The sequence below is a fragment of the Balaenoptera musculus genome, chromosome 20 (assembly GCF_009873245.2).
Source record: "Balaenoptera musculus isolate JJ_BM4_2016_0621 chromosome 20, mBalMus1.pri.v3, whole genome shotgun sequence".
Taxonomy (NCBI): Eukaryota; Metazoa; Chordata; class Mammalia; order Artiodactyla; family Balaenopteridae; genus Balaenoptera; species Balaenoptera musculus.
Window position 1 is genome coordinate 21,993,426 of NC_045804.1, and position 11,009 is coordinate 22,004,434.

General features: G+C 51.9%; 1 protein-coding gene across 1 annotated transcript; it reads right to left on the reverse strand.

Moving 5' to 3' along the window:
• Nucleotides 1-6,057: 6,057 nt before the first annotated feature.
• SOST (sclerostin) lies at nucleotides 6,058-11,009 on the reverse strand. Its single transcript, XM_036837604.1, has 2 exons — nucleotides 10,759-11,009; nucleotides 6,058-8,048 (listed from the first exon to the last, which is right to left on the reverse strand). Exons 1-2 carry the CDS (start codon nucleotides 10,973-10,975, stop codon nucleotides 7,627-7,629), a joined length of 639 nt encoding a protein of 212 aa, XP_036693499.1. The 5' UTR covers nucleotides 10,976-11,009; the 3' UTR covers nucleotides 6,058-7,626.

An 11,009-nucleotide genomic window follows, 5' to 3' on the forward strand; every position in this document is an offset into this window, starting at 1 on the left:
CCAGAGGCTAAGGAGTTTAGAGTTTATCCTTTAGGTAATAGGGAGCCATGGAGGAATTTTGAGCAAGGAAGCAACATGATTAAATTTTTATATTAGAACACTCACTTCTTTCTGTCTTGAACAAACTCTGTTATATAGGAAAACAATGCAGGCAACTTCCTTATAGCATTGCTTGTGAAAACTCTGGAAGCAAAATAAATGTCCACTATTTGCTTATCCATAGGAAAATGTAGGTAAGCAAATAGTGGGAAAATGTAGGTAAGCAAATAGTGACAAAATGTAATAGAGTTCAGTAGTTAAAAATGATCCAACACGGCTAGATCTTAAAAACATAATTTTGAGTAAAAAAAAAAAAAAAAGATGAGTTTCAGAACATGTATAGTATGATAAAATGCATGTAAAATTTAAAACCACACATTTGTATATGGTTACAAATAATATATGTAGAAAAGCACAGAAACATGGATTGTTGCTTCTGGAGAGTGAGAGAAAGGCATGGGGAAGGGGAGAAATACAGAGAACTTTGTCTATAATGTTCTATTTGTTTTTATATATAAAAGAAATAATGGAGCAAAGTTGTTTTTTTTTTTTAATTTGAACTTTGTTTTTTAAAAAACAGAGAAAGGTCCATCTGGTAGTGGTGTAGAAGATGGAAGGAGGGAGATTGAGAGAAGGGACCCCAAGCTGGCCTCTTTGTCTCCACACAGCTTCTCCTGGATGGAGGAGGCAGATCTTGGGGGGCCCCTGAGGGCAACACATATAGAAAACACCCCACCTTCTTGGGTGGCTTTTGTCCTCTGGGCAGAGCTGTGGTGCAATCCTGGCCTCTTGTCTGGTGTCCCTGGAAGACAAGGGGCTCTGTCTTGTCCATAACTGGCCACAATTGTGATCTGATGTGACTTCTGGATCTCAGCATCGTTCTCAGTCCCCAGATGCCAGTACTGTTCTTGGACACCTGCTAACGAAGGGGCAGAAACAGGAGGCTTGTAGAATACCTGGGAACATTTGACATTATATGTTCAGAGTAAAGATGGTGTGTGTGCACACGTGCACGCATGCACCCACGTGTGACCACATGTGCAAAAACCAAAGAGCAGACTGAAAGCCAGTCTTCTAGGAGGGGGTTTGCAGTGGATGCTGTCACATGAGTGAGCTCCTTGATGGGAACGTTCTTATCCAGTTCCGAGAAGTAAGAATGAATCTTTCCAGGAGGAATTCATTTCTAGACTCCTGCTTACCCTTCAGATCTCCAACCCTTCATCCAGGGTCTCAGAATAAACATGTATACTTCTACATATATGTATATGTCCAGGCTAGAGCCACGGCAGGAAAAAACAATCAACACATCCATGTTAGCATTTTCCCAAGCCGAGCTAATCCTTGCTTCCATCCCAGGCTGGATTTTGTGGGCATCCACTAAAGGAAAACTGCAGACTTTTCTGCTATTATATATGAATCTCATAACATATGTGTGTCCTAGAAAGAAGACACCTGCCCGATGCCCATGACCTTATTTAAGCAAACCTATCATGTGCTTTAAGTATAAAGGCATGCGTTATATGCGGAATCTAGAAAAATGGTACAGATGAACCGGTTTGCAAGGCAGAAATAGAGACACAAGTGCAGAGAACAAACGTATGGAGTCCAAGGGGGGAAAGGGCGGGGGGATGGTGGTGGTGGGTTGAATTGGGAGATTGGGATTGACATGTATACACTAATATGTATAAAATAGATAATTAATAAGAACCTGATGTGTAATAAAATAAAATTCAAAAAAAAGAATAAAGGCATGTGTAGCTACATAATTAATAATATGCAAATTATTCTTTTCTGGGGACCATTTGGTCTTTAACATACAGAGACAGAAGAACATACAAAGAGAGACTCTCTTTTACACACACACACAAACACACACACACACACACATGCACGCGCGTGCCTCTCCCCACTATAATTATAATTACCACGCTGGCTTCCAGATCAGGGGTTAGCAGCCTTGGCACAGAGACGCCTGAAAGCCACCCAAGGCAATTAGTGGTGTCGCTTCTCCACCCCCTCCATACCTTCAGGGGCTTTGCACTTGCCGTTCCCCTCCAGGCACACGCATCCCCTGTCCTTGTGTGGCTCACGCCCTCCCTGCATTTAGGTTTCATCTCAAATACCACCTCCTCAGAGAGGCCTGGCCTGGCCACCTCCATGGCTCTCTGTCTGCTCACCTGCTTTATTTTTCCTTACAGGACTTTTCACTCCTGGGCATTATACTATGCATTTCCTTGTTGTCTAACATCCATCCCCCTGCCAGCACTAGACCGTGAGCTTCGAGAGGCTCCGTGATGGCGACCACATGCCTGGAGCCTAGGGCGGTGCCCGGCATGCAGCCGGCTCTCGGTCAATTTCAGTGCAATGAATGAATGATTATTCCTCTTCTCCTTTCCATGTCCGTCTTCTCCTTTCTCCTACTTCATCTCCTGCCTCCGCCTTCAAACTGCTGGCAAGATCAGACCTCAGGAAGTTGTCAAGCAAGTGAGGTTTGTGGTCTGGGCTCCTCTTTGTCCATCTGCCTTTCCCACTCTCCTTCATGGGCACCCATCTCCTACCTGCAGTTGCCTACTGCCAGCTCTGGCCTTCTTGGTGGGCAGGACCCAAGCTCAGACAGCCCAGGTGATTGGAGGGAAACTGGGAACTAGGGCCGAGGGAGGTCGTAAGAAAGACAGGACTTAGTCTCCAAAGCAGCCCTGCCAGGCTGGTGGAGAACGGAACATCGTTTGGGGCACCCTTCGGCACCTGCGACCCAGCCCCTTGTCTTCCTCACGGGAGTCAATGCCACACTTACAGGGACTCAGCCCTTCCCTCCTTGCCAGTTGATGCCCCCTCTCTCCTGCCGTGATTGACAGTATCTACCCCCACCCCACCCTTCTCTCCTTCCTGGCTTCTGCTTCCTTCTGTAATAATCATAGAGAGAGCCAGGTCCCATGCGGGCATCACCCCACCCCACCCGATGTGGGCCCCCTTTGCTCCCTTTCTTTCTATTGCCTCTCCTCTCTGCCCCTCTGAGTCCTGGCAGCCTTCAAAGCTCAGGTGGACCCCACTCCTGCCTTGTTTCCTCAAGCTCCCACCCTCCCCTGACTCTATCACTCTGGTGACAAATGGTCACATACTCCACAGTTGTACCTAATGCCCTCATTTTCCACTTGACCCTCAACAAGATTATAAACTGCTTGAGGGTAGAAGCTGTGTCTTATCCTCAGAAACCTAACGTAAAACAATCCGGGCAAACAGCTTCTTTGCACAGAAGTCAGATCTTCCCCTCCCCGCTCCCACCATCATCCATACATCCCAGTCTATTCCATCCACCTGATCTCACGAGGGAAGAAATCCTAAATAAACTGAACAACAACTATGCGACCACAATGCATATAAGTCGCCTCCTGCACGCTGGGTACTGGGGGTGCCCTGGGGAGCAGCACCAGACAAGAGTCCCTGCCTGCAAGGAGCATCCCAGGCAGAGGGCCAGCATTTGCAAATGGGTAACTGGGCCCCAGCCAGTCCAAAGAAAGTTGCATCTTTTAACAGCAAGGGAACCATATAGTTTATTGCCCAAACCAGGACATTTTTGAGAGTAAAAGTGGGAGTTGTTAATAATTACGCTGCGCCAATAGGTGTCCTGGACAAACCAGGTGCGTGATTGCATTAATTAAGAGCGACAGTCCCCCTGCCTCCTGCTCCTCTGGCCACAAAAGGAACTTCAGCTATTGGTCAAAGCTGCCAGATCTGAGCCTCTGCCTGCCCTTGGACAAGGGAGAAGACAGAGGATACACTCCAGGAACGGGCGGGGGAGGGGTGTGGGCTATGGCACCAGCCTCCAGCTGCTGTGTTTCTGAGCTCAGCTCACACGCAGGTAGCTTTTGCAGGCTTTCCACCCTCCCCAACTGCCCAAGTCCTGCCTACTTCAAGGAAAATGGGGACGTTTGGTTGCCGTTTGGCTTCTTTGAGTTTCTTTCGCTCTACCTCCTTGGGCAAAGGTGGTCTGGTTTGTACTTGCAATCTAGGTGGAGCCCCTTGGAGTGTGTGTGTGTGTGTATGTGTGTGAGAGAGAGACAGAGACAGAGAGACAGAGAGACCTATTTCCTTCTGTCCCTCTGTCTGTCTGACTCTCAGACTATTAATACAAGCCGCACGTCTGGCTGCACCCCCAGAACATATGCTCCTGCAGCAGAACGCTGCCCCTCCCAGCTGAGCCTGCTGTCTGTTCCGTTTCTGATCGGCGCCAGGCTCAGAGACCCCATGTAGGTAGAATATAACTTTCCATAAATAACTCCTAGCCCGACCTACAATTTAGATTTGGGTTTTTTTCCCCTCGTGGTAATGGGAGTGTAGCCTGGGCTCATCCCTCCTGGATCTCCGGATCCCAGAAGCAGAACCCTAGGTGTATCTCGGGGTTGGGACATTGGTTTGAATCCCCAGTTCCCCCACGCTGCCTTACACCTGACGAGGACTCAGTACATGTTAAGGAATTGAGTCTCCTCTGCCCACGAACCTTCAGCCTCAGCGCCTTGGCTTGGGCTGTGCCCTCTACCTAGAATGTCCCTGCTCCCTTCTCCACCTGGCGAACCGCTAAGCAGCACCTACCTCCGTAAAACCCTCCCTAAGCTTTATCCCTCATCCCCACCCATCACAGAGTAAATTACTGCCGTCCTTGGTCCTCGTAACACTTTGTACAGAACAATGTGACCTGATTATTTGCCCACGTGCCCACCAACCAGGCTCTGAGCAGCTCGAGTGAGTGTCAGGGTGGGGAACTGAGCCCACGGCTCAGATTCAAACACAAACCTGGCTCCAGAGCCCGTGTCCCACCCACCTGTGCCACACTGCCTCTGGGGGCTGCACGATGTATCCATTTCCTACCTGCTCTCATGTTCTGGACCCTGGGACACTCCTGACGATGCGTGGATTCCCTGTAGGGTCTCACTGAGGTCTCCTTGGGGCCTGGAAGTGGCAACACCCACTGACACCTATCAAAGACTTGATGATGATAATGAATTTAGGAGGGCTCATTGGGAGTTAAAGGGAAAAGTTAGGAGGAGGACCTCAGCTTACTTTGAGGGTGGGGTTACCCCAAGATGGGCTGGACTTAATTCAAAGGTTTGCAATTGATCATCCCTCCTGATGGCAATGGAAGAATATTTCTTGATTCTCAGCTAGCGTCCAGAACTATTAGGTGAGGCAAGAGTTCTGAGAGAAGTACAAGACATTGTCCCTGCTTGTGAAGGGTTTACATGTTCATTGGGGAGGCATAAAATTCACGTTTGGGAAAAAGCTTGACTGAGCTCCTGTGAGCTGGTCCTAACATGTACTTGGCTTTGTGTCTATCCCAGTACTAAGCACAGCTCGGCCAGGTGAAACAGGTGGCCCGTGAGTGAATGTCCAATGGAAGACACAGAATCAGAAACCAAAGGAGTGGCACGGACAAAGGGGCTGGACGTCTGAGGAGAGAGGGATCATCGGGGATTGGATTATCTCTGGAAGGTTCACGGTAGAGGTGACAAAGAACATGCACCCCAGAGAAAGAGCAGGAGTTGTTGCGGGTGGTAAGCAAGGGCGGTAAGCCGGGCGGGCAAGGATCAGGACAGTCTGCGGCCACTTGGGAGTAATTAAGGGAGCTTGGGAGAATGGGGGATGGGAATCAAGCCGACTTCCATGGCAGAGTGAGAAGCCTGAACTTGATCCTGGACAAGGAGGAGCTCTTGAGGGATTTTTGAGCAGGGGTAGGACATGATGAGAACAGTGATTTGAGAAGACAGTGTGAAGGGCAGGCTGCTAAAGGGAGACCAGGCTGAGGTTAATACAATGGCCGAGGTGAAGGGATGAGGTCTCGGTTTGGAAAGGAAGGGATGAACATGACCTTTCAAAGGAAGGACATAATTGCCACAAGGGCCACCATAACACAATCAAAGGTGCCTCCCAGGTTTAAGCTCTAGTGACCAAGAGAAGGATGTTAACGTTGACAGAAATGACCACGTGTGGTTGACAAAACAAGACCACATCCTTTCCTTAACAATTCATTGTCTTTATTAACAATGCTTCTGGATTCTGAAAGAACAGACTGATATTTCATAAAGCAATATTAACGTTGTCATTCTCTACAAGAAAAACTTTTGCATAAATAACTTAAGTGAGAAAATAAATATGTAACTTAACTTTTTTTTTAAACTGCTACTTTCATTCTTGTGGACAAATTCCACATGAAAAGATTGCAGAAACGACCAGCTGGGCAGGCTTTCACATGGCATGTGCTTCTGTTTAAAAAAAAATTTTTTTTTTTTTTAGCAATTAAAAACTGCACAGAAAGTAAGTGGTGTCTGGAAATGATTTTCCAAAAGATTTTTGGATGGCAGCATTAAGCTTTGCAGCTTCTCAGCATATATACAGCACTTGTAATTTTTTCCCCAATAATATTATTTTAATGTAAGCTATGCCATCACACATAACAACAGTAAGAAGCTCTTTTCCAGACAGAAATGTGTCCGTGAGTGGTAGGCAGGAGGAAGTGCCTTGGAAGGGACCCGTTGGCCTTTGAATGGGTGGTGACTGCTCTCTTGGGCCCGGAAGCCCAGGGTGCTGGGACCTTGAGCTTCTCTGCAGAGGGTGATGTTAAAATATGGCCATGGTGGCGGGGGGTTGTTGCTCTTTGGGAATAGGGGGTGATTTCTGTGCCTCCCACCACCCTTGGGACCTTCTCCTCTACCCCAGTTGATGGTGTTGTTTCTGCGTCCTTTGAGATGGAGGGTTGGAGGTAGCCAATCATCTGGGAGGCCAGGCTGGGACACACCACAGCTTCTTCCACGAGTTTGTCAGCCATAAATCGACTCTTTTCTTTTTTCCTGCTTGTTTCTCATCTTTGGCTGTCAGATCAGAGGATTACAACTCCGAATTCTGGAAGCGACCACGTCAGTGATTCAATCCAAACGCTCTCTCCTCTGTCCATTCAAAGGGCACCCGAGTCCTTGGAATCATATGACAGTAGATTCCTCCAGATGTTAATTCCTCCAGATGTTAATCCCACCCCCACTTCCATTTTACAAAGAGGAAATCGAGGTCCAGAAAGAGAAGAGTGTAATAATCCGAGGTCACCTGGCACGTTAGTGGCAGAGCCAGGACTAGACACCCTGTTTACGGACCCCAGTCATGTGTTCTGGGCATAACTTGCCAGGCAGAGAGGTGGGGGGAAGGGGAATCTTATCGAACTTTCTTAACCAGTCCCTGGACTTTTCTCCACTGCTCCCTTAAAACTCCAGGGCAGTGAAATGCTTCCTTTTCTGCCTCCTCTGAAGTGGGACCAGCAAAGGTAGGCGGCCCCGGAGGGCGGGGTTGCGTGGCTCAGTGTCTGTGACTCTCAGCTCCCTCCCCTGCCCCTGGGGACCCCCTCAGCAGGCGGGGGGGTGGGGGGCTTTGCTGACACCCGGATCCCCAGGACCTGCAGCCGGGAAGGTTTCAGCCCCCGGCCCTGGGTTGCAGGTATTTAAAGTGAAACACAAACGATCAAACCGCGCGCGCAAGGGGCGGAAACCTGGGGCGCCTGGGTCGGGGGCGCCCGCTGGGGGCGCGGCGCGGCGCGGCGGGCGGGCTCTAATAGGCGTTCTCCAGCTCGGCCCGGTTGGCTTTGGCGCCCCCGGCGCGGGGCCGCGGCTTCCGGCCCTTCTGTGGCCGGGCGGCCTCCGGCCCGAAGTCCTTGAGCTCGGACTGGTTGTGGAAGCGGGTGAGGCGCTTGCATTTGCACGAGGCCACCAGGCGCACCTTGCGCGCGCGCGGTGCCGCGCCGCCCGGACACAGCAGCTGCACCCGCTGCGCGCGGTAGCGGTCGGGGATGCAGCGGAAGTCGGGCCCGCTCGGGCGCCACCACTTGCCGCGGCCGATGGCGTTGGGCAGCAGGCGCGCCGGGCCGCACTGGCCCGAGCACACCAGCTCGGTGACCGGCTTGGCGCTGCGGCACGGCCCGTCCGTCACGTAGCGGGTGAAGTGCAGCTCGCGGCAGCTGTACTCGGAGGCGTCTGCGGAGAGAAGCGCGCGTGAGGGCGACCATCCGTCCCGCCTCCCTCCAAACCACTCCGCCTCTTCCAAACCTGCCTCTCCCCAGACGCTTTTGCCTCTGGGGATCTATTACGGGAAGGGCCCAGGTACTCTGGAGTTGGGGGGAAAGATCTCCGATCCACCCTCTCCCCCTAAAACTTTGGAGCCAAGTGAATGCTTCAGTTCAAATATCAGCTCCATGACTGTGTGACCTTGGACTAGTTACTTAACCTCTCTGTGCTTCCTAGCTGTAAAATGGGTTGTCTTGAAGATTCAGTGAGCTAATCCATTACATCTATAATGCAGGGGACACTGCCTGGAACATACTAAGAGCTGGAAGTGTTGGCTGTTATTATGTTATTATTATTCCTCTCCAAGGGGGACCTCTTTGCCAGACTTAAGTCACATCTGTGCCACAGGGCCCCTGGCCTCAGTAGGGTAGGTATTAGCCACATTCTCTGAATGGCTCTGGCTTCTCCCAAATTCCTTTTCCAGCCGGTTGGGAGGGGAGACTGGGGGTCGGGGGATGGAAAAAGTTGTAGGGGTTAATTGAAGATAATAAATCAGGGCAGCTACTGAGAAGAAGGATGGAAGGGGAGGCGGAGAGGAGACTGAAGTCATTAGACTTGAAAGGAGCCAATGGCAGCATGTCCAACCCCCTCATTATCACTGTGGACACTGAGGTCCAGAGAGGGAAAAGCTCTTTCCGGATAGGCAGAGCCGGTCTCCTGAGTCTGCTCCTCTGGGGTCCCAGAGCTTCTCAGCTCCCACAGGGGTGGAAGCGGTGTGCCCGAGCACCGAGGGTTGCTGGGTGGGGGACAAAGGGCTGCTTTTTACTATTTTTACTATGGTTACCTCCCTACCAGAGGGAGACCAAGCTCTGACTGAAAACCTACAGCTTTGGCCGCCACAAACATTTATTAAGCATGTGCTGTATACCAGGCACCATGCTGGGCGAATCTCTTCTGTGACATTTGATGGACACCCAGTGGTGGCACAGGCTTGCTCCCTGGGCAGAGAAAGTTTGAGCTCTAAGGCCTGGCTTTGTCCCCGAAGACACCTTGGTCATGTCTCCTAGTGTGGGCTTAGATGGGTGGGAGCTTTTTTAAACAGCTTGTCCTCTGTGAGCACTTGTCCGTCCCCAAGGGTCTCATAGGGACAGTTCCAATGTGACACAAAGGGATGAAAAATAGTCCTAAGTTCAAAACCAGAGAGGAGGCAAAGAAGGCCAACCCCCCCGCCACCGCCACCCCCGTGAGAACAGGCACAGCAGGGGAGATGTCGGGATTCCCTCTCTCCCATGGCTGGCCTCCTGGTTTCTGGGTTGGTTTGGCATCCTCACCTCTGCTCCCAAGCCCCAGGGGTGGTGTGTGGGCATGGCCTGTTTGCCCAGGGAAGGAGGCTTTGGGGCTTTCCAAGAATAGTACCCCTAGGTTAGGCACTTCCTCTGCAAAGGGCGACTTTGTTTTGAAAACGTGCCTTCCTCCGGGCCTGTAGCTCTCATGGGAGCCGAGGGAGGACGTCTTGTGCTTGGGTCCCCTACAGTCCATTGCTTGAGCTTAGTTGACCTTCCCTGGGCAGGAGCAGAGGAGAGGCCTCCTTGGGTGGTGCCCTTTGCAGACCCCCATTCCCAGCTGGTTGTGAGGCAGGGCAGGATGGGATGCAGGGGCCTGGGCAGTGGACTCCTCTCCCACCTGGACCACAGCCAGAGGGCCTCACTCTGAAGCGTCATTCCAGCCCCCGCCCCCAGCCATTCCTGCCAGCTGCAGAGCCAGCTGTGCACACTGCCCCCCAGGCTTCTATGTGCAGACGTGACCAGGAACCCAGGTGTGCCCTCCACTGGGGCCACTGCCTTTCCGCTAGGGTCAGGGTCCCTCCCAGGAAGGAGGCAAGTCAGGGTCTGGGGTGGGGATTCAGGACAGATGCTGCCACCTGTGTCCACGCCCTGCACAGAGGATGCTGTCTCCCCTCCAGGGCCTGGACCCAGTTACCACCCAGGTCAGAAGCTAAAACTGTGCCTGCAGCTCCCATTCCCTCAAGTGCCAGCTCACTGAGTAGACCATGGGTGGTGGGAGCTGAAGGGGTGCCTCTTTGGTGTCCTTTCCCACTGCTTTGCAGGGATTTGCTCTGGCTTTTGGCCTCCGATGCTCCCCACACAGTCCCCCACCAGGGCTGTCTTGTAATTGGATCAAACTGGCTTCAAATCTCAGCTCTCTACTCACTAACAAGCTACTAGTTTGCTGAAGCCTCCGTTTCTTCACCTTCAACTTGGGAGCTCCCCAGGGTATGGCTCAGGCACAGCCCATGTAGTATCTGCATCCAGCAGGTGCTCATAGATGATGTGAGGCCCCCTTGCCTTATTTCCTCCCCAGTGGTGTCAGCAGCTGGACCCTGCTCCTCTCTTCTCAGGAGGGGATTCTTTGAAATCTCCTTTCCGAGCCCCTGAGGCTGTCCCTCACCAACTCAGCCTCCTTCCTGCTCTGGTCTCTCACTGCCAGCCCCCTACCAGCCCCACGCCCTTGCACTTGAATTCCAGGGCTACGCTGGCATGCCATCCTTACCCTGCCTACAGGCAAGATGGTCCCTCCACTGGTGCTGGCAGCGACTGACAGTCTACCCCAGTCTTCAAAACCTCCCAAAGAGAACCCTCCCAGGACCCTTAGGCTGAAAAGGCTCTCCTCCATCCCATACCTTTGGTCTCAAAGGGGTGGTGGGGAGGCCTCCCTCCGTTTTCTGCCCGGTTCATGGTCTTGTTGTTCAGCTCTGGTGGAGGCTCGGGGTACTCGCCCAGCTCGGGGATGATTTCCGTGGCATCATTCTTGAAGGCCTGCCACCCCTGGCCCTCCACCACGCGGAAGGCTGCGTGTACCAGCAGGCAGACGAGACACAGGGCAAGAGAGAGCTGCATGGTGCCAGCTGGAGGGGGGCACCCGGCCTTCCAG

Coding starts and splice junctions, on each gene's coding strand:
- SOST (XM_036837604.1), bottom strand. CDS start 10,975: ATGCAGCTCTCTCTTGCCCTGTGTCTCGTCTGCCTGCTGGTACACGCA. Junction 8,049..10,758: donor CCACCCCTTTGAGACCAAAG/GTATGGGATGGA, acceptor TTCTCTCCGCAG/ACGCCTCCGAGTACAGCTGC.